General features: G+C 40.9%; 1 protein-coding gene across 1 annotated transcript; it reads left to right on the plus strand.

Annotated features, from left to right (window-relative positions):
- The first annotated feature begins 568 nt into the window (after positions 1-568).
- On the plus strand, positions 569-21,006 carry arhgap18 (Rho GTPase activating protein 18). Its single transcript, XM_030722401.1, has 18 exons — positions 569-934; positions 8,369-8,603; positions 9,080-9,206; positions 9,831-9,913; positions 10,157-10,306; positions 13,742-13,805; positions 14,273-14,391; positions 15,024-15,095; positions 15,220-15,313; positions 15,515-15,606; positions 15,832-15,909; positions 16,594-16,753; positions 16,847-16,929; positions 17,025-17,231; positions 17,361-17,492; positions 18,280-18,401; positions 18,494-18,549; positions 19,672-21,006. The coding sequence occupies exons 1-18, from the start codon at positions 795-797 to the stop codon at positions 19,761-19,763; spliced, it is 2,106 nt and encodes a 701-aa protein (XP_030578261.1). The 5' UTR covers positions 569-794; the 3' UTR covers positions 19,764-21,006.
- Positions 21,007-21,310: the final 304 nt, after the last annotated feature.

Here is a 21,310-nt window from a genome sequence, read left to right on the forward strand (position 1 = left end):
GCTGAGGCTGTACTAAAAATAAACAGCTGCAACTGTACCAAACTTTAGCTCCTACATCAATTTCAGTCATGCCAGCTGTAGGTTTTTGGTTTCATCAGCAAACACCCATCACATTTAGAGTTAACCTAATGTTAACATTAAATTAAATGTGATTTTGATATTTAACATGTAGAAAGTTTACAATTATTGCTGCAAAAGTGGTTAACAAAGTTGCCATCGTTAAATAGTTTTTAGAGCGAAATGGAGCAAAAATGATGGTTTTAATCGTCCTGCTTTGCAACCTTTTCAAACCTTGGCGCAACAAATACGGCTGGGACCCAGAATAGGAAGGTCTAGACAGGAAGAGTTTAATACATCTATAAAAAGATCAACGCTATGGAGAAGAATATCTACTGATAATTCTGGAAGCGCCCTTAAATGCACCCAGGAGCGCATTGGTACAGGAAGCTGTCAGTACCCAGCTGGAGCAGCTGGGGGCGCTGTCACATCTGAAACTTTGACCTGCGGGGTTTTGGCCAATCCCGGAGCTGCTCTGAGTGTAATCCAGCCCCTGTCCTGCTCTGCCTCTCAGAAAACACACAGACAAGTTGAAGAGAAAGACGAGAACACGGGACAGAGAGGGAGAGGAGGAGAAGAGGAAGGAGGAGGAGGAGGAGAGCTAGATGTCAGAATGAGTGGCCAACGTATCCGTCCACAGATGGAAGGAATACACAGATAAAGTGATTACCTATCGATTAGCGATCGGATGTCAGAGTCGAGTGTAAAATAGAAGACAGAAGAAAAGCGGGAGAAACATGAGCCGCCAGCAGCAGCAGCAGGAGTCGCAGGGAGTGGTTTTAACGGGTTACCACAGCAACGCGGAACTGTTGCCGCAAACGGGGCCGTGCGCGTCCAGCTGTCCGCCGGCCCCGGACACCGAGCACGCCGTGTACAGGTGGGAGTGTGTGCAGCTGTAATGCCATGCTTGTAAACCACTAAAAGAGAGTGAGTGAGTGTGTGTGTGAGGGAGAGGGAGAGGGGAGGGAGCAAAGGTCACAGCGGTAATGCTGTTTTCCTCATTTTTGAACTCCATCTGTGGACAGTGTTAAGTGCCTAAACTTGAGCCCAGTAGCAGCCCGGTGTACTCCACCGCAGGCAGTCCACTTTAAAAAAAAAAAAAAAAAGTTTCCGCTGCTCTATCTCCGCCCTTGGCCTTTGCCTATGCTTTTTTTCCTAATCAGCAGATAAGAAGTTTCACCTTGGTTTTGTTCTACTGGCCAAGATTTCACAGTGGTATCATCCAAAGACCCAGTTTTATATTCAATGGCCTGATTCAGTTTTCAAATGCAGAAGTATAGAAGTAGCCAGTAGTATATTTCCCCTAGCTTTGTACGCATCAGTCTGCTTGATAACACACTTTTGGGCTGTCCTAAATTCTTATAAATAACCCTGTTCACTATTTTCAGTCAGTTTAAAGGCAAAACTTTATGTTAGAATTTGCAAATTGTTCAATTCTAAAAAATAATTACTTCCTGCATCCCTGAACTGATGAGAAAACAGCTGTCAGGATGGCTTAAAATAGTTGCAAATCTATATGAGATGCTCAGCTTTTTGTGATCTAAAGCTGAGGTAAATTTAACATAGAATCACTGATATTTAAAATATAGAAAGTAAGAATAGAGTTGCTTTAAATGTGGCCAGAGGTGTTGCAGTTTAAAGAATCTGGTTTTACTTTAAACCCACCAGGATAATTCAGAAGTGTGTGGAGACATTATTTAACTGTAATTGAGTATATAAAAGCTGCTTTCAGCTGCTCCCTTATTCATAAGGGAGCAGCCACAGTGGGTAACTCTGCATGTTTGATTTGGCTGATTTTATTTTATGCCAGATGCCCTTCTTGATTCAAGCCTTAGAGATTTGTGTCTGCTCCTGGGATCAAGAGATGATTTACTTGATGGGTGAATGTGTAAACTGCTACACTATGGAGCCATGCGACAGCAGAAAGATAATTATCTGTGATGTCATGTGGTTAGTAAAATATATGGTTGACTAATCATATGTAGGGCAGCCACAGCCCTCCAGGGCAGAGTCACTGCTTCCTACACAGATTCTTCAGGTCTGGAGCTGTGATCACCCCCCCCCCCCCCCCCCCCCCCCCCCCCACCTGAAAAACCAAATCTAATTTGGTGTTTCGATGTTCTCATGCAGCAGAATGCAAAGTCACACCTCATCTGGATTTCATAGCTTAAGTTTCTGGCTTATTGTTTTTTTTGTTTTTTTTTTTAATGTTTGACAACCTTCTTGTCAGCTTTGTACAATGAGGAAGAGACTCAGTAATTCAAGAGGTGCTGTCACTGGGGCAGCAATGAATGAGAACTGAGGTGTTACGGAAACAACTGTATAGTTACACTCTTTTATTTATAACGGAGCTTGCTGATTCATACAGGCCGAGCTGGATGTGAAGCCTGCTCGTTTACATCGGCAAACAACTGCCGTCAACAGCTGTGGGGGCAGTAAAAGGAAACAGCCTTTGGGATTCAGAGACACACACCTACAGACAGGTGCGTATCTGTGTGTGTGTTCCAGATGGCTTGTCCAGCTAGCTAGAAGAAGAAGAGAAAAAAAAACGCATCATATTACAGGCTGCCTTTGTCTCACCTCCCAAGCAGAATAAGTGTATCCTGTCTACGTTGACGTGTTTTGTGGTCATTGTTTCCCTTCATCAGGAAATGCACAAGAGACATAATATGTCACATCCTGCATTGGATGTCTTTATTTAGCATATTCCAACTAGAGGTTCAGATGCTCAAAGTAGGACAATTTCAGCTTTGACCCAAAGGACAGTGCCATTATGTTGCTTTTTCCATTACCATATATAAACTATAGACTGTATATAAAAGATGAATGTATTCAAAGTGATGTCATTATTATTTTTGGACTACTCTTGAAGCAATAGCTAGCATTTTGGTGGGTGCATCTTTGTTTTTTGGAACCAGAACGAACCATATCTGTCTGAGGGGCTGAGTGCTAATTTACCAGCTAATGCAAGTCGTTAGCCAGCTACATCTATAGACTGTGTGTGCAATTAATATCCAGACAGAGCAAGCCATATTATTTATCAGACAATTCCATTAAAAATGCTCCAAAAGGGATCAACAGCACCAGTCCACTTCAGTGTCCTAAATTAGCAGCCACACCACTAATAATGCAAACTTTAAGCCTTAATACAATTGAAATGGCTGTTATGAAAAGCTTTATTCCCACGTGCAGTTCCTGTGAAGAGAGATATTATGGGGGTCTGTGGAGACTGACTCACTCTCGGAGCCTGGCCGCAATTTGAGAAGCAAGAAATTTTTGGCACTTTACCTTCTGGCTTCAGTTGGCTTGGTATAAACCGCAGCTTCCCAAAGTTGTCTGTGTAATGTGGTTTGTTTTTTTTTTTAAAAAAAAAAGGAAAATAATTCAGCGTGACAAAACAGACAGTCTAGCTCTGCGGCAGAGCGCCGCACAGGAAGTGAAAAAAATGAAAGGTTACAAGGCATCAGACAAAAATGCATTACAGCAAAATAGAGAGTACAGTCACACAGCTGGGCTCTGGATAACTCGTATTCCATCAGATTCAATTTGGCGCCTGTAAGAATAAACAGTATTACCAACAGATGAGCTGAGGATGCAGCTAAAACTGAATATTACAGAAAAACACGGGGCAAAGGAGTCAGAGGCAGCAAAACATCAGGGATACTGTAACAGACAGGAATAGGTCATATATATTGTTTCATTAGAACTAAAGGAAGATGATTTATTCAGCCAGTGGGACTTTGCCGACACCAGCAACTGTGTAAGAAGGGAAACAGAGGCAGGCTCTGTCCTCAGAAAGAGCAGCTGGCATCTGTTGGTCTAAATGGGAATACCACACAAGCACACACAGAGACACACAAACATGTGTCATCCTGTTCCCGGTTCCTCAGCTGTCCATTGTTCACTTTGTTTGAAGCCTTACAAATAAGTCTGAATGTCTACACCACCCTCTTTCAGTACTCATATCCTTTAAAATGATCTTTGTACATTTGGATTTTTTTTTCCATTTTGTTGTCTGAAGTTGCTGATGAAGGGACATCCCTCTGATATCTGCACATTAGGAGCAAAAGCCGCATATGGCTGTTTTTTGACAAACATGTATTTTAGCGGTTCTGCAAACCAGAGGTTGTTAAAAGCTTGTTGAGTTTTTTTTTTTTTGGTTTTTTTTTTTTTTTTGATGCCGTAATGCACCTGTGTAAAAACAAGCTCTGTATTTGATTTTTAGCCTGTTGGTAGGTGGTTGCTAGGCAATGTGATGATGTCATAATATCAGATAGAGATAAGGAACCTTCAGGGGCCTAAGATGTACCTGTGTGCCAAGTCTGGTCGCTGAACTCGTGATCGTGTAGGGAGGGACAAACAGATTTGGTGTTTTCCATTAAGAGCATAAGACTGTTTTACAGATGCTTTAAAATATTAGCGGCATTTTAATTCTGCAGGTGGCCGAGGCTAACTAGTATTACACATTCACTATGATAGTATGTCTTTGGCAAAATAGTAACCTTTGCTATCAAATGCATCAGATGGAATAAAAACCTTGCGTCCGGAATTGAATAGATCTGCTCTGATTAATGTGTTGTGCCGCTGGAGTGATACTCCATAAAGACACACTGGCCGTGTGGGTGCCAACAATGCTAAGTTCACTTCCTCAGATCCTGACTCATGGTCACCTCATCTGTGCTGAACTAGCTCTTTGTGGGGGCTACTGTTTCCTTCCATTCCTGTTTGCACCTCACAGCATGGCATTGATTTATTCATTTTTCTTTTTATAGGCTGTTTTCAGTCTATGCGCACGCAGACCCAACCTCACACATGCCGTCTTTGTCGACAGCATTAATCAACTGATAAAGGGTGTATGGAAAAAGGTACAAAGAACAGTTACACACAGCACTGTAGCACGGTGTATACAGTACTTCAAAGGTAGTTTGTGCATGTACGTGTGCCAAAGTGAAAATGTGTTTGCTTTGCTCACAAGGGCAGCCCGCTGTACCTCTCGGAGTGTGTGTGCGCGCAAAAGCAAATTGTATGCAGAGCTTTTAACACAGTGTTTGCATTAATTTGTTGTGTGCTTCATAATCTTGACTTTCACACTTCATGAAGAAACAGGCCTGAACTTTGGGCTTAACCTGATTGTTACACAGCGGTCAACACGCTTAGGTTAATTTTTAACAAGGTTGTAAATACATTTCCATGAATGACGGGATTGTAGTGAAATGGAAAACCTACCTTAGCCAATCTGATCATTCAGACTGAAGCTGATTCTTGTCAAGTTTGGATTTTGAGTATCAGGCAGATTTGCTAAAATGCAACTCATAACTCATCCACAAATCTGAGGGGTAATCTGCAGCGTCAATGAAAACCAGCCCAGCAACAGCCTGTTGATGTTTAACATTTGCCACATTTCCACAGGAGCTGAGAAATGTACCACAAATAGCAATTTGCACAGAGGGGGCTGTTGAGAGCGAGTAGGAGAGGACGGCTGTAAAATATTTACACCTGCTTTTGAAAGCTAATGTTTCAGTTATCAAAAGTGCTTAAAAAAAAAAAAAAAAAAGCCAGATTTAAATTTTCATATTACCCTATGAATGTTGTATCTTTGGGGCTGCAGCTCATTTTTGTCTGGTCCAAAGTAGCGGATTGACAAACCAACTAGTGGACATAATTTTTTTGAGCCAGCATAGCTAAAATTAGGTAATCATGACACACTGGTGACAAAGAATCACATGTTTGGTATAGCATGTATGTTTGTGTAAATCGAGTGTACTGCAAAGGAAAAACTAACACCGCGTAACACTGATAAACTAATATGCATGTTATTGTGTGTGTGTGTTTGTTTGCTCGCCCCTGATTTATGGTTTAGTCAAACTGTTGTTCATACTGAAGCTCTGGATAAACATATGTAAATGATTAACTCGTGGTGAGCTCGCGGCTCTACCTGCTTTCAGGGTAAACACCAGAAAACACCATTTCCTCACAAATGAAAACATTGCAGTTCTTGAACTTAAAAAGACAAAATGGACACGAACTGGGGGATTTTTAACATTTTTTTTTATTAAAAACAGACGAGGATAAAGCGGAATCAGTGTTACTGCACTTCCAATTAAATCCTAGTGTTTTTATGGGTCTGTTGTACTCAGTGTGGCAGGAAGTCTGCTGTGGTATGTGGCCTTAGCTCAGCATGAACTCTGAGGATAATACTCAGCTGATAATTCCAAATTAATTAATACAGGAACATCAACTCAGTGCTGCTCAGTCTGAAATCCCATTTAGTCTGTCAGAGTAATTGATTTTCATTCACTCCCTTTAACTGGAGCTGCGTTTTTGTTGATTCGTATAAAATGGCCAGTTTCAGTTCAAAGTTGTCATGCTGATTTTCTCTTTTTCTTTTGAATGCCTGTGTATGTGAGTAGATGAATGTGTGCTTGTGAGTTCATGTACATGCATTTGTACATTTGTGTGTGTTCTCCTTATCTACCTCATAGTTAATTATGTTTGCACAAAGGGCAATTTTATAAGATTTTTTTTCCTCCTGCATCTTTTTGTTTTTTTAAGTGTGCGTCAACATAAAGTCATTTATATCATTCTAATACACCTTAAATCTTAGTTAGATGGGGCACTCTCTCTCGTGCTGATATTTTTGCTGTCTTTTACTGTATTGAATAGTTTTTCAACCTAATTGCTCCCATTTATGAGTGACTGGATTCTCTAGTCAGTTTATACTATTTGTGTAAACATGACATCTACAAGTATATTGATTAGATCAGTATGCATGCTGTTTTTTAACTGACTGCAGAGCCAAATGTTACAGCACTCTTTAATAGAAACAGGACCAACAGTGTTTGGACTCATGTTTCTCTTATTGTGTGGCCTTTTGTAACTCTGATTTTTCTGATTCAATCAGTTTTGGCTGTTGTGATGTCCAGTGTTTTAAACAGCCCTGCTGATGAGTGTACAGCTCTATATTCCTGGATAAATGAGATGACACTGATGATTTGAAAATGGATGAATGACAAGATTGTTGAAAGCAGCCATTCAGCTTGATTGAAGTGTCACAACTGAAAACCACAGACCCTAAAGGAGCTACATCAGCACCATTACCACTACAAGTGTTGCAGTTAACTCAATAAAACTCTTGTTGCTTGAAGGAAAGAAAGATCAAATGTTGTTGTATTTAATCAGCTTATGATTAAGGACAGCTTTACTGCTGCTGTTAGTATAGCGTACTCATTCACATGTCCAGGGGCATTTCAATAAAATGATTTAACAGCATTTTAACTATTTTTTGATGTTGCAATTTCACAGTATAAATAAATAGAGGTACTACCAACTGCAGTATTTTCCACTCTAACCATGTGTTTATTAGTGGGCACAAGCAGAATAAATTAGAAAAGGCCAAAAAGAAAAAAGAAAATAAAGTAGCCTACCACTGATCTGTCTGCTCTGATCTATCACAATGTCATCAGGCTATTTAGAGCATACAGATATTCAAATCAGTTCTATTTGTACAGCATCAATTCACAGCACAGTGGCCTCAAGGTACTTTATATCATAAAATAAAGACCCTACCATATTAGAAAGAAACCCCAAAGCAATCACATGACCCCCTGCGGGCAAGCGCCAGGTGACAGTGGGAAGGAAGAACTCCTTTTTAACAGGAAGAAACCTCCAGCAGAACCAGGATCAGGGAGGGGCAGTCATCTGGCACGACTGATTGGGGGGTGAGGGGAAACAGAAGCGAGAAAAATGAGAGCATAGAGAGAGCAGCACAAAACATACACCATGTGAGAGGGAAGACAGAATGACATGCAGCAGTGGTGTATAAATAAATGGCAGGTGAGAAGATGTGGTCACATAAACTTTATATTTAGATTAATCTACTTGATATAACAATAAGATATTCCTAGCTATTATTTACACTTTCTTAGCTAGCCTAGGCTAAGCAACACTAATATGCTTTATGCTGAACTTTGTTAGCTGTGTTAGTATAGCAAAGGAAAGTCCAAAGTCTGTAAGATGCTATTTTTATTCCAAGCAGTTGTTGACATCATTAGCTGACAGATTAGGAAAGGAACTACTGTTGGCTCAATATAAGTTGGAGCCTTTGGCCAGTGTGTCAAAAGCTACCATATCTCCCTCTTGTCATGTCAATAAAGGCAAAGGAAACATCAGTGCAGGTCCAAGTACACCTGAGTACTTCCAGAACATTTTTTGTAACAGGTGCTGGTATGAGGCATCTCTTATATCGTCACATATACTATTTATGTACTTGTTTTATGTGCCTTTCTCTTTCCTGGTCTGTGTGTGTCTCTAGCCGCAGAGCGGGCCACTACACCCTGCAACACACTCAGAATGGACAACATGAAGACAGATATGCCACTTCTGCTACCACCAGCAGTACAGAAACCAGCAGCTCAGACCCATCGTCACTTCCCAATCCAAATTGTGCCGTCCAGCACTCCTCCAGTCCCAAGTCTGGCTCGAGCCCCAGACACAGCCACAATTCCAGGTCAAGACCATTGCCTGCATGTCAGCGATGCAACTCTCAGGTAGGCTGTGAATGATATATAGAAAAATGATAGTACACTGAGAAATCATTTCCACATTCAGCTGTGTATTTACTTCATTTATTCCAACAAGGTTCTGCTGTCTAAAAGTTTTAGTTTTATGGCTCTTTGATAGGGCGTATTTTGACCGTCTCTTGATTGTGTTGGGAGTGATACAGCATGCAAGCTGTTGGATTTGCTTTAATTCTTATACTGAAAAATGTGTGTGTCTGTGTGTGTTTGTGTGCACGCACACATATGTCTGTTGCGTATGTCATCTGAGAGCAGCCAGTTGGCGCAGACAGTTGCTACCACTATTTAGACTTGTCGAGACCAGTTGAGAGACCTGTGTGCTCATTCATTATCTGCAGCTCATATGTGGAACACTGTTGAAATGAAATGTTAATCGCTGAAACAGGGAAGAGAAGCGTAAACTGCAAACTTAAAACCTCTTCTTTGTGGGTCTGCTCATTTTGAAGGACTCCTTGGATGAGCTACAGATGGATGACTACTGGAAGGAGCTGAAGAATATTACAGATTCAGCGGGAGCAGGAGAGAGGGGAGAAGGAGAAGCTCAAGAGGAGGAACAGCAGAAAATTCCTGAAGGTGAGATACACCGTCTGGGGTCTAGAAATTATCCCTTTTTCTTAAATCTGCACAGACATGTGTTTTATTGTTTAAGTAAAGTTTGATAATAGGCTCATTTGGGCATGTGTGTTGTTCCAGGCACCAACAAAGTATGAACCTAATGTAAAAGTTGATTCCTTCACTGGACTTCCTGACTTTCATTCACCTCTTTCTGGAACATTTTTTAGGTCTCTGTGTTGTTGCTGTTATTTCATTTTGCAGTCAGTTCTCATCTCTTTGTATACAGAGAGTCATTTGAAATAACTTATGTGGCATCTAAATGCCAGCTGTTTATCAGACACCGCTGCAGGGCCAGCTCAGACTTGTGCATACTAGCTCTGTGTCGCCTTGCGCAGGAGGAATGCAATTCTTGTGCATTTCTTCAGTCATATTTAGTCTTTAGTGTGTGAAGATTATTGTTCTCTAAAGTAAACACACGCTTCCTGTTAGAATATGTGCGGCCATTTCTGTATGTGGTCACTCCTTTCCCTTTCCTGCACCTGTAGTGTTTATTTTGAGCCAAAAGTTGGCACCCTCATCTCAGCAACCAGCCGTCATCTTCCCTTCTCCATATTGCCCATTCAGTTTGTTTGTCTCTTTCAGAGGGTGAGCAGGAGGAGGCGTGGCTTGCAGAAGCGGGTCTAGCGCAGCTTGTTGATCATTCATTGGCAGCGGATCAGGATCAGGTGGCATTCATTTATCTCTTATTGAATTAATAAGCCCAGGTAGAGTTAATCGGTTCTATATATTTTTTTTATGTCAGAGATTGAATGAGCATTTCCTCTTTGTCCTGTTTCAAACTTTTTATATAAGTAAAAAATGCATTTGAAGAAGAAAAGACTAATTGAAACCATTATTATGTGAAAACAGCAAATAGGTTTATGCTGTGCCTTTTGAGTTGTGTCTGATCTTAATTCATTCACTAACAGGTAGAAGACAGCGCAGTTTTCCTTTCCACGCTCACCAAGACTCAGGCGGCAGCTGTAGAACGTCGTGTAGCATCAGTGCAGCAGACCTTAAGGCGGCGTAACCGGCAACAGTTTCCTGATGTTCGGGATATATTCCGACCCCCTGACAAGGTTAGGACATCCACGCTTTACTGAACAGAAACTATCACCAGCCATGTTGTTAGGCACACCTGTTCAACTGCTCATTAACAAAATATCTAATCAGCTGATCACATGGCAGCAACTTGAAGCATTTAGGCATGTAGACATGACCAAAATGACCTGCTGACATTCAGACAGCAGGTCATCACAAAGGTGATTTAGGTGACTTTGAACGTGGCATAGTTGCTGGAGCCAGGTGAGCTGGTCTGAGTATTTCAGAAACCGCTGATCTACTGGGATTTTTATGCAAAAGTACCTCTATGGTTTATAGAGAAAGGTTTGAAATATAGCAGCAGTTCTTTGGGTGAAAATGCCTTGATGTAGGTCAGAGGAGAATGGGCAGACTGCTTTAAGCTGACAGGAAAGCAACAGTAACTCAAATAACCACAACAACCAAGGTATGCAGAAGAGCGTCTCTAAACACACAAACCATTGAACCATTAAACAGATGAGCTGCAGCAGAAGACCACACCAGGTACAGTACCACTCCTGTCAGCTAAGAACAGGAAACTGAGGCAACAATTCGCACAGGTTTGTCAAACCTGGACAATAGAAGATTAGAAAAATGCTGCCTGGTCTGATGAGTCTCAATTTCTACTGTGACATTTGGATTTCGCTGGTCAGAATTTGGCATAAACAACATGAAAGCATGGATACATCCTGCCTTGTTCAAACCGAGTTCAGGCTGCTGGTGGTGGTGTAATGTGGGGATAGTTTCTTGGCACACTTTGGGCCCCTCAGTAGGAACTGGGCATCATTTAAACACCACAGCTTACCTGTTGCTAAACATGTCTTTCATGACTACAGTGTATCCATCTTCTAATGGCTGCTTCTATCAGGATAAAGTGCCATGTCACAAAGCTCAGATCATCTCAAACTGGTTTCGTGAACATGACAGTGAATTCACTGCACTCAAATGGGCTCCACAGTCACCAGATCGCAATCCAACAGAGCACCTTTGGGATGTGGTCGAATGGGAGATTCACATCATGGATGTGAAGCTGACAAATCAGCAACAACTGTGTTATGCTGTCATGTCAATATGGACCAAAATCTGTGTTTCCAGTACCTTGTTGAATATATGCCACAAAGTATTACAGCAGTTCTGAAGGCAGAAGGGGTCCTACTTGACACTAGCAACTTGCGCCTAGTAAAGTGGGTGGTGAGTGTAGCTGGCCCAGTAGTATTTTGCAGTTGGTGAAATCTTAGTCAGAACTTATTTGCTTTCCTGCTGTGAGTAGCCACTCTAATGTCCAACCATAAAGCTAAACCAATGGTTGAATTAGCTTAGCAAAAGACAGTAAAGTTCTTGTTAAATTGTACAGAGCAGCAGTAGAGAGCATCTTTTTTTATTAAATAATTTTGTTAGCGTTTTTTGTACAAGGGCAGTAGAGATGAGAGGAAAGTAGGGGGGAGACCAGGGGGGGTGACCCATAGGAATTGGTCTAGGAATTGGTCAAACCCAGGCTCTTGCAGCCTTTCAGCATGTGGGTTGCCTGCACAACCAAGTGAGCTATAGCGGTGCCCAGTAGAGAGCCTCTGAAGAGGGAACATCACATGTGCACGGCCCAAGACCAGAAAGCTCTGAAGTGAGTAATTGAAACTTCCCAGATCGTCACTTGCACCCATCTCCTGAGCATCAGTGATATGGGTGAGATGAGGTGTCTGCACAGTGCCCAAAACAAAAGACATTACCCAGCCCAACCACGCCCTTCTGCCATCTGGCAAGTGATGCAGGACTGTCCTCTGATGTACCATCAGGCTTCAGAGCAGTTTCTCTCCTCAGGATTTGCGATTCTTTATTTAAAAAAATATATATTTTCTGGTTTTTCAGTAGCATGGAGAAGGTGCAGCTGCACCTCTACAATTCTGTGCCTGTCTTTTTCCAAAGGCAGCAAAATCAGCCTAATATATAGCATAGATGACAAGATGTGGTTTTACAGTGGGTTGCTTTTCAGACTACCACTGTGTTTTAATTTGGATACTTCTGCTAGTACATGTACACTCCATGTAGTACACTATACGTACTACACACTTACTAATGCAGTTGGTGAGTTTTAACTGGATAATGCAGTTTTAAAGCAAAGATAGTGGTGCTCGATTGCGTTAGCATCACCATCATCACTTCTTCAGTTCTGCTAGTTGAAGATTGTTTGGTGGTCCTTCTCCTTTGGCTACATAGCTAAGAGTTCAACAACTGAGGGGAGGAAGAGTACAGTGCTGCAATTAACAAATTGACTGTTATACCAAACACCAGAGTCGGGGCCAAAGCAGATGGACTAGACGGGCACACAACTCTGATAGGGGGGCATTAGGCTTAACACACAACTCTATTTCCTTAGAAAACAAATGAGGAGAGATTAATGATGCCACTTTTACCACCTGCACAATAAATTCAAGCATGAACGCACAGTATGCTCATAGTGAATTTGTTTTGCGAGTTTCAAGTGAGATCAGCCTCTAGAGTTGTTGATGACCATAGGAGGGGAGCTGACTCCCCAAGGTCTGACTCATGTCTCAGTCATGCTGCTATGATTGGTGCAGATGCTCTAAGCTACTATCAGCCAAATAATTAGCACAGGCTTGGTTGTTACTACGATAATTTACCAGCCATGAGTGTATTTAACATTTTCATTACCACATTGTGTGGCTTAATTTTACTTTTAGTTGTAAAAGTATGTCAGTAGAATTCAGCTGACGAGGCACAGTGACCTTTTTGGATGGGCCTGGACCGAACCCAACTGCTGACTGCAGTCTTGAATCTTCTCAAATAACTTGTGACAAGAAAGTGAACAGATGTATCATATTTGCCAAAAGTCTTTCCCTTTTTTTTTTTCCCCTTTCAAATTTGTCTTCAAGTCTAATACAAGTCCCATAAAAGTGAGACAGTATGGGGAATATCCTGCTGGATAAAATCAAAGGGCACTGACAGTGACATTCGGGAGCTCTTCCCTTTTAGATAAAATTAACTGAATGTCCTTCACAATACACAAAGTCAGTGTTTTGTTATTTCATGTACCACAAAGGAAGTGGTCACAAATCTGTGTTTCACTTCAGTAGCAGTCTGGCCACTTCTCTTAACAAATCCCAAATTTCATGCCATTACTGTAAAATCAGTGCTGTTAGCGAGTTGACTGGATTCATCCATATTACATTAAAAAATTACAGGAGTTAAGATTTCTAATGTGAATAGATTTAAATGCACTACTTTTAGTCCAAACTGCTTGATCGAGTCTCTCATATTCATCTCACGTACACACACACACACACGGACGCAGACTTTGTCCAGTAGTTAACAGACAAGATAATGTGTAACGGGGCTTTAAATGAATTTGTGACTTGTTAAACTTAAACTGAATATTGTGTTGTTCAGTTATGTGTGTGTGTTTGTGTGTTGTGCTGCAGGATGAGGAGTCTCACAAACTCAAAGGGGGAAGTGAGAATGGACAGAAAGGTGCCTGTTCAGCTGGTATGTGCAACACACTCATACAGACGTGCATATAATATGAATCTGAGTCATGAATGACAAAACAAGTGCTGCCTAGCAACTCCCACACACATTTTTTTGATTTTTGTCTTGTGATACGAGGGCATCCAAGAGGAAGTAATATAGTAAAGCAGCACTTTTTTAATCATTCTGCAGGATTTTAGATGAAGTGCCATTTGTGGCTACTAAAAACACATTTCTTTATAATATATATGACTGATGACTGCATGATAAGCAGAAAGTCCAGCAAAGCAACAGGGAATAGTTTTTTTTTTTTTTTTTTTAATGTCTGCTGCAGTGACTAATATACTGTGGTATTAAACTACAATAAAGCACATTCAGTTGTCTCTATGTGTACACTCTTGCACTTAACTAGCATAAACATGTCTGTGCTACTCTACATGTGTGGCCAGATATTTCATTCCTTCGTTGTTTGTGTCTCTAAACAGAAACGGAGACGGAGCTGAATGTTGAAGTGGCATTTTCAGAGCAGGCGCTCAATTACAGGGACAACAATCAAAGGTTAAAGGTCACCCCGAGCTCTAACTCTCCTGATGACAAACTACCAGTGAGTTGCATGCCTGAGCATTTACGCAGACACAAAGGTCATGTGAATATTCACTTCCTCAACAGTGTTTCTTTATTTTTTATTGTATGAACACATCCTTGCTTGTGCAATAGCCAGTGTTGTAGCTCTACAGCGTAAAGAGGATGCACTGATCATTTGCATTATCAGGCAAGCATGGCAAAGCACTTTGAATCGCTCTCCTGGTAGTTGTTGTTCAGTGATTACCAGAAAGAGCAGAAAGGTGGCTACAGCAGCACAGAAATAAGAAGCAGCATCGGGTTGTGATCAAAAATGTGTCATTGTTGGATGGCAAATCCTTATAATCAGATTTGTTTTTGAGTTACAGTTTGGTTGGGATTTGTTTGTTTTTGTTTGATCATTCTACAGTGATGGAAATGATAAGCATTTTGGCCTATAGACAGAGGTGATCTCTAGTGGCATCTGGTGGCTGAAGGTGGTATAACAGAACAATTCCATTGCTCATACAGTGTCTAAAAAAGGTGGATGGTTTATCCATACCCCCTGCAGTGAAGTCACCTTTAAACTACACTGAATGTAAAGAGAGTCAGAAGTTAATTTAGCAACTGCCCCCCAGTCCTGCGTTCTTCTCTCACTTTATTTCTTCTCCCCAGAACTTCAAGCTGCTCCGAGATAAAACAGGTCAGACCCGAATAGGAGATCTGTCTCCTCAGGATATAAAAAAGGTAATATGGTGTGACACAATGATCTGTGGATCTAAGGCTACAAGACAATGACGTGTCTCCAAATTCATTTACTGCTTAGTATCATCATTGTGTTTATCTGTGTCTTTGTGTAATGTTCTGTCAGGTGCAAAGACTGGTACTTGTGGAGATGACTGCTCTGTTTGACACTTCTGGGATAGACCTCAAGGCACCCAAGGCTCTGAAAGTGAAGACTAAAGGTAAAACACACGCACACAAGCTAAATATAACTCTCTCACCACACAAACACATAAATTACACACTCAGGTGACTCAGATAAATGCATTCACACACAAACAGAAAGGTAAGGTATGTTTGCAAAATATTTTATACTGTATATACTGTGCATGTGTACTGTGACATGCTTTTGTTTTACTCAGTATCTGTTTGTGTGTGTGCAGAAAGTGGTTTGTTTGGTGTTCCCCTGACCACTTTACTGGATCATGACCAGAGACGGTCTCCTGGGACCAAAGTGCCACTGATCCTGCAGAGGGTGAGCACACCAGCTGATCACATTCAGACATGAACAGTTCAAATTCACAGCAATAATGAGGAGAAATAAAGTAGCAGTTCTGTTTTGTTTTTTTTAATGATTTTCTTTTGTGCATTTAACCATATTTCCCAGTCTCACAATGTACACTGAACTTAATTTGGTAGCCCTTATGGTTTGTTTTTATGGTGTTTTTAAATGACATTATTTTCTTTCTCTCATCATAAGCTTATTAGTCATATCGAGGATGAAGGATTAGACACAGAGGGCCTTCTGCGGATCCCTGGAGTCGCCGCTAGAGTCAAGGTTAGTTCAAGTATTTGGCTGAGACCCCCCACAGAGACAATGTACCCTGTGAGGTAGAAAAAAAACATTGTTGATAATTAGTGACCAAACCAAGCAGCATCTTTCAGTGCATTTCCTCCCTGTGCCACCAGGTACATCAGTTTCCTCCCACAGTGCAAAGAGATGCCTGTTAACTTAAGCAGAGCAGAAACAAAAGTGGCTAATTTACCCATTCATAATAACCGCATGAGAGTATTTTTTTTCACACATTAGGATTTTATTCAGGTTGAGACTTTACACTAGGCCTCAAGTCACTGAAAAGGAGCTATCGACTGTGTGGTAGCACACTGTTCTTCATGTTAAGTGGTGTCCACACTGCATCGCTTTGAAGCTCACGGCTGGTCACTTGTGGACAATCCAGGCTCTGGTTGCCTAGGTAACCCTCTAATGTCAATCAGCGGTATCCTGCGCTCTCTCATTGGAAGACAATTCAGTCACTCACCTGGAAGTTGAGAAAAGTTTATCTCGAGTTGCCACCACTTATGGTTGCTTGAAATTGCCAAATATTCAGCGTCGCTTCGGATGTGAACGCGGCTTAAAAAGGAACTTTTCCTTCCCGTAGCGTCGCCTCTTTTTCTATTTGAAATACACGTTGTTCTTGATTGTCCTTGAAGTTGCTTAAGTGTCTGTCTATCCCAAATCCAGCTGCTGTGCCAGGAGCTCGAGTCCTCCTTCTATGATGGGATGTTTCCGTGGCAACAGTTGAAACAGCATGACGCTGCTAGCCTTTTGAAGCTGATCATCAGGGAGCTACCCCATCCACTGCTGACTGTGGAGTACCTCAATGCATTTATCGCTGTCAACAGTATGTTTTCTGTTTATTTTAAGTGCTCCAAGGACACATTATGAGACAGTGAGGCGGCACGCTCATACGGTGTATATTTGTGTGGGTTTACAGATCTCCCCACGAAGAAGCAGCAGCTACAGGCTTTAAACCTGCTCGTCCTTTTGCTACCTGAAGCCAATCGAGATACTTTGAAGGTAGACTCGGTTTGAAAGCCGTCACATTTCTGCTTCAGTAAATCATTACTGTGACTCACGACTATTTTTGTAGTGAAATAAATTAATGTTTGCAGGCATTGGTGGAGTTTTTCCAGCGTGTCATTGAACATCAGGTCAAGAATAAAATGACCCTGAACAATGTCTCTGTTGTCATGGCGCCCAACATCTTCATGTTTAAAGGCTTTCGGTGCAAGGTTACAGAACAACAGGAGTTCTCCATGGCAACCAGCACGGCCAACATTGTCCGGCTGCTGATCAGATACCAAAACCTCCTGTGGACGGTAAGATCAAAAAGCATGAAAATAATCCTACCATTCCTCTGAATGAGCTGTGCGTGTGTGCATTATAAAAAATCCTGGTAAAACTTACTTACTCACTAACCATCTCTCTGTTGTGTCTATCTTATCCAGATCCCCAAGTTCATTATGAATCAGGTCAGGCAGCAAAACATGGAAAGTCAGAGGAAACAAAAAGAGCGAGCTGTACGGAAGCTGCTGAAGAAGATGGCCATTGAGAGACCATCTGATAAAGCTATCCCTGAGGTAGGAGTTTTAACTTCCTGACTTCCTACTTTCTTAAATCACTTAAAATCCTATAAAAAAAAATCTGCTAAGAAGTTGTGATTCATTTTTTTGATTCTTGCATATAAATTATAGACATACTGTATTGTATAATATGATGAACTGACAGGAAGCATGGTGGAACTAGAATATAGTTAAATGGAAATAGGAAATACCTGGAAAGTCACATTTTCACACAGGCCGGTCTGTCTGTAATGGCCACAGATTTCACTGTATTTTCAGTCTGTTGAGAAACTGTGACATCTAGTGTTGCTGTATAAGAACACAATGAAGAGCATGACAGCTAGGTTTTTCACACATTCATATAGGACCTGTTGTGTAGCTCATACAAGCCTCGTCTGCAGACGTCTGATTAGCAGTCAGCCTGTTTTCCTCTCAGGTGTCTGACAAGAGCCTAGCTGTGTGCTTGGTTAATCAGCAATAGAAGGGTTTTCTGGCTCCTTCTCTCTTTTGTATAGAAATGTGTTCAAATGAATCTGTTCCTCTTGACAAATTATTAGTAAATGTGTAACTTTCATTACGCTTGATCCTGGTGATGTGAGCCTAAACCGTGACTGTAGATTATTAAACAGAGGCGCCACAATCTGTGAAGTCCACATTCTTTAGCCGTCATTAGTCCAGGTTTTATGTAAGTGTCTTTGGTGTTGTTTAGAAGAGTGTTTTGGACGAGGACCTTATTTTATCAAAGTGTTTACATCTGTGTGATTAACAGTGTGTTTCTCCTCTCTGACTCTTTGTGTACAAGCAGGAGAGCTCCCAGGGGATCATCCGAGTCTACGCGCCCCAGTTCAGTAAAGTTTCAATGGCAGTTCAGCTTACCGAAGATTTGCAAGCTTCTGATGTGTTAACACGCTTCCTCAGCCAAGACAGGTAATGTGTATACTAACAACACTGCAAACAGAAAAGCACTCGTATGCCTGGATGTCCTCTGGCGATGTGTCTCATCTCTCTCATCCTTCCAGCTCACTGGCAGTGAAAAAAGAGGATTTGTGTCTTTATGAGATCGGTGGAAACATCAGTGAGTCCTGCTTCCACTAATTACAAGCATAAATTGAAAACATACTACAGTATTCATTATCTGCTAGTAAACCAGTTGAGGACATACTCATTAACACTCTTGTTTTTTTTTTTTTGTTTTTTTTTTAGTATTTCCCAACTGCTGTACAGAACAAGGAATTTTTAACACGGCTTTTCCAAACATCCTAGTTTTATTTTGGATGCTTACAGTATTTTACTTTGCACACCGAAACAAAATGATTTCACAAAAAACAAAAACTACCAGGTTCAACATTATTAGCCGCCCCCCCCCGCCTCCGATGGTAACAGTCAACTGTGTATCCTTTTTTGCTGGATAACAGTCTGCAGTCATTCTCACACACGTCTCCTGAGCGATCCCGGCCCGTTCTTCTTTGGTGAACCTCTGAAGCTCCTCCAGATTTGATGGTGCCCTGGCATGGATCTCGGTCTCCAGTTCACCCCACAGATTTACAGTCGGATTCTAGTCAGGGCTTTGTGCAGGCCAGTCAGTAATGTTCCCTTTGGTCTTCTGGAGGTAGTTCTTCACATGGAGTCATGAATGTTTTGGGACGTTGTCATGCTGAAAGACGGTTTTGCTGTCTTCATGATTCCTCCCACCTTGATGAGAAGTTCCAGTCGCACTGAAGCATCCCCACAGCACAAGCACGAATTCTTAAGTCTAAACTGATTTATTTTTGGTTTTGGCACGATGCTTTTTTTTCTCAAGTGGCAGCTCGAACCTTTGCTGGAGTTTGTATACTGTGTGTAAATCAGCTTTGAGCATTAAAGAGTTAAAGCACATCATTGCACAGTAGTAGTTTGTGCTATGGCTCAATAAAAAAGGGGGCTAATAATACTGACCCTGGTGATACTTTTTTTTATTTCTGAAATAATTTAGTTATTGTGTGCAAATAGAAATAATTTATACTTTCTAAAGAAAGCTGGTATGTTTAGAAATGCCATATTGAAAATCCCTGACAAAAACTTTAAATTTCATAGGGGGGGCTAATAATTTTGTCCTCATCTGTATGCCAAAAATATTTATATCGCTACAGTCATTAGAGTACATGCTGTCCGTGTATTTAATGTTTCTCTCTGTCTGCTCTTCTTGTGCTCTTCAAAGAGGAGAGATGCCTCGATGGGGAAACGTATATGAAAGACCTGTACCAGGTGAACCCTACGGCAGAGTGGGTCATCAAAGCTGTGCAGCGATGATCTCGTCAGGGCCCACTTGACTCTGGACTGCTCTAAATTGTCAGCACTGTGTCCTAAAAGAACAGGCGTTGCTTTGTTCTCTGTGGTTCTGGATGCACTTGGAACTTTCATATGTAGCATATATACTTTTGGTTGATACTCAAATTTGCCACAAAATGCACATGTTCCAATGGAAGAACCTATCAAAACACATTTTGTGTTATGTGGTAATACGTGTCCTTTTTAGTTTAATTCCCGGACTAGGAAAAAACAATTATTATTATTAAAAGATAATTATAGAGATTATTAATGTAGTTTGGTGCAAAAAGTAACATTCATTAAATCACAAATCAGTCATGAATAAGTAGAGGTTCATTTCTGTTGGTTAATTATGAGAGAGCTTTTTTTTTTTTTTTTTATCTGTTTATATTTTTATTAAATCCCTAGAAATTATGTGTACAGCCACTTTATTAAGTATCAGTAAATCAGAGCACTTCACCAGGAATGATGCTTTGGAGTGAATTGGGAAATTTTGAGGCTCTGAAGCTGAAAGGCGGGTGTTTTTTTTAGTAGTGGTTTACTTCTTTTAGCATAACAAGTAACTGATGAAAAGCAATGGATGTTTGAGTGTTTTTTCCTCAACAACTGCTAGATGGCAGTGTACAAATGTGAACAAGCTCATGTATACATTATATACATACACAGTAGAACTGTGTGTGCAAATTCACATAAAGGATCATTTTAAAGGGACAGGCTGCTGACTGGATGATACATTTGCACGTGATGGATTCCAAACATCTCTGGTCATTTTTTGTTTTCCATTTTTGGCTCGGTACCATCCACAGTCTGGACATCGCTTGATAAATTACTTTAGCAAAACTTGCATTTGAACAGGAATAGAAAATCCCCGTTTGATTTTTTTTTTTTGGCACCTGTCTGTGTTTCTCCCAGTTTTCGACAAAAGCCTTATCTGATTCGGTGCGGTTTCTCACAGTTTCAGCAGCCTGTGGAGGATCAAATCTGCACTGTAAACTCACATTTTTGTGTGTGGAAAGCTAGAGAGTATTGAAAAACAAATGTGGGATTATGTTGAATAATTGTGATTTTTGTTTTTTTGTTTTTTTTGAGCAGCTTGTCTCTCCCTGTCTTGTATTGTGTTGTTTACTGTGATTTTTTTTTTTTTCCCAGATATCTATGTTTTGTGTAACTGCCTCTGAAATGACCACTGAAACTGCCTGTAAATAAACATGCAGTTATTAATTACCACATCTGTTGATGTGAGTGCTTATGCATGCAAATGATCTAAAAGTTCATGCACACTGGAAAAACTGTGTTTTTAATTCTGTTCATTTTTGCACACACTGGTTGCACTCCCATATCACTCCTGATTTCAAGTGTGAGCTTCCTAGTACAGTTGTACAGACCTGCTTACACTAACAGTGATGTTAGAGACAATTTTTACAGAAATGGAGTATACTTTTTGAGAGTGAGCTTGTGTACTGTTCTTTTGGATTTATATGAAAAACTAATATTCTCAAGTTGCCAACACCTTTAGTGCAGTAACAATA

This window comes from Archocentrus centrarchus, chromosome 24, assembly GCF_007364275.1.
Source record: "Archocentrus centrarchus isolate MPI-CPG fArcCen1 chromosome 24, fArcCen1, whole genome shotgun sequence".
In the NCBI taxonomy this organism is placed as follows: Eukaryota; Metazoa; Chordata; class Actinopteri; order Cichliformes; family Cichlidae; genus Archocentrus; species Archocentrus centrarchus.

Coding starts and splice junctions, on each gene's coding strand:
- arhgap18 (XM_030722401.1), top strand. CDS start 795: ATGAGCCGCCAGCAGCAGCAGCAGGAGTCGCAGGGAGTGGTTTTAACG. Junction 8,604..9,079: donor GTCAGCGATGCAACTCTCAG/GTAGGCTGTGAA, acceptor CTCATTTTGAAG/GACTCCTTGGATGAGCTACA. Junction 18,402..18,493: donor CGCTTCCTCAGCCAAGACAG/GTAATGTGTATA, acceptor TCATCCTTCCAG/CTCACTGGCAGTGAAAAAAG.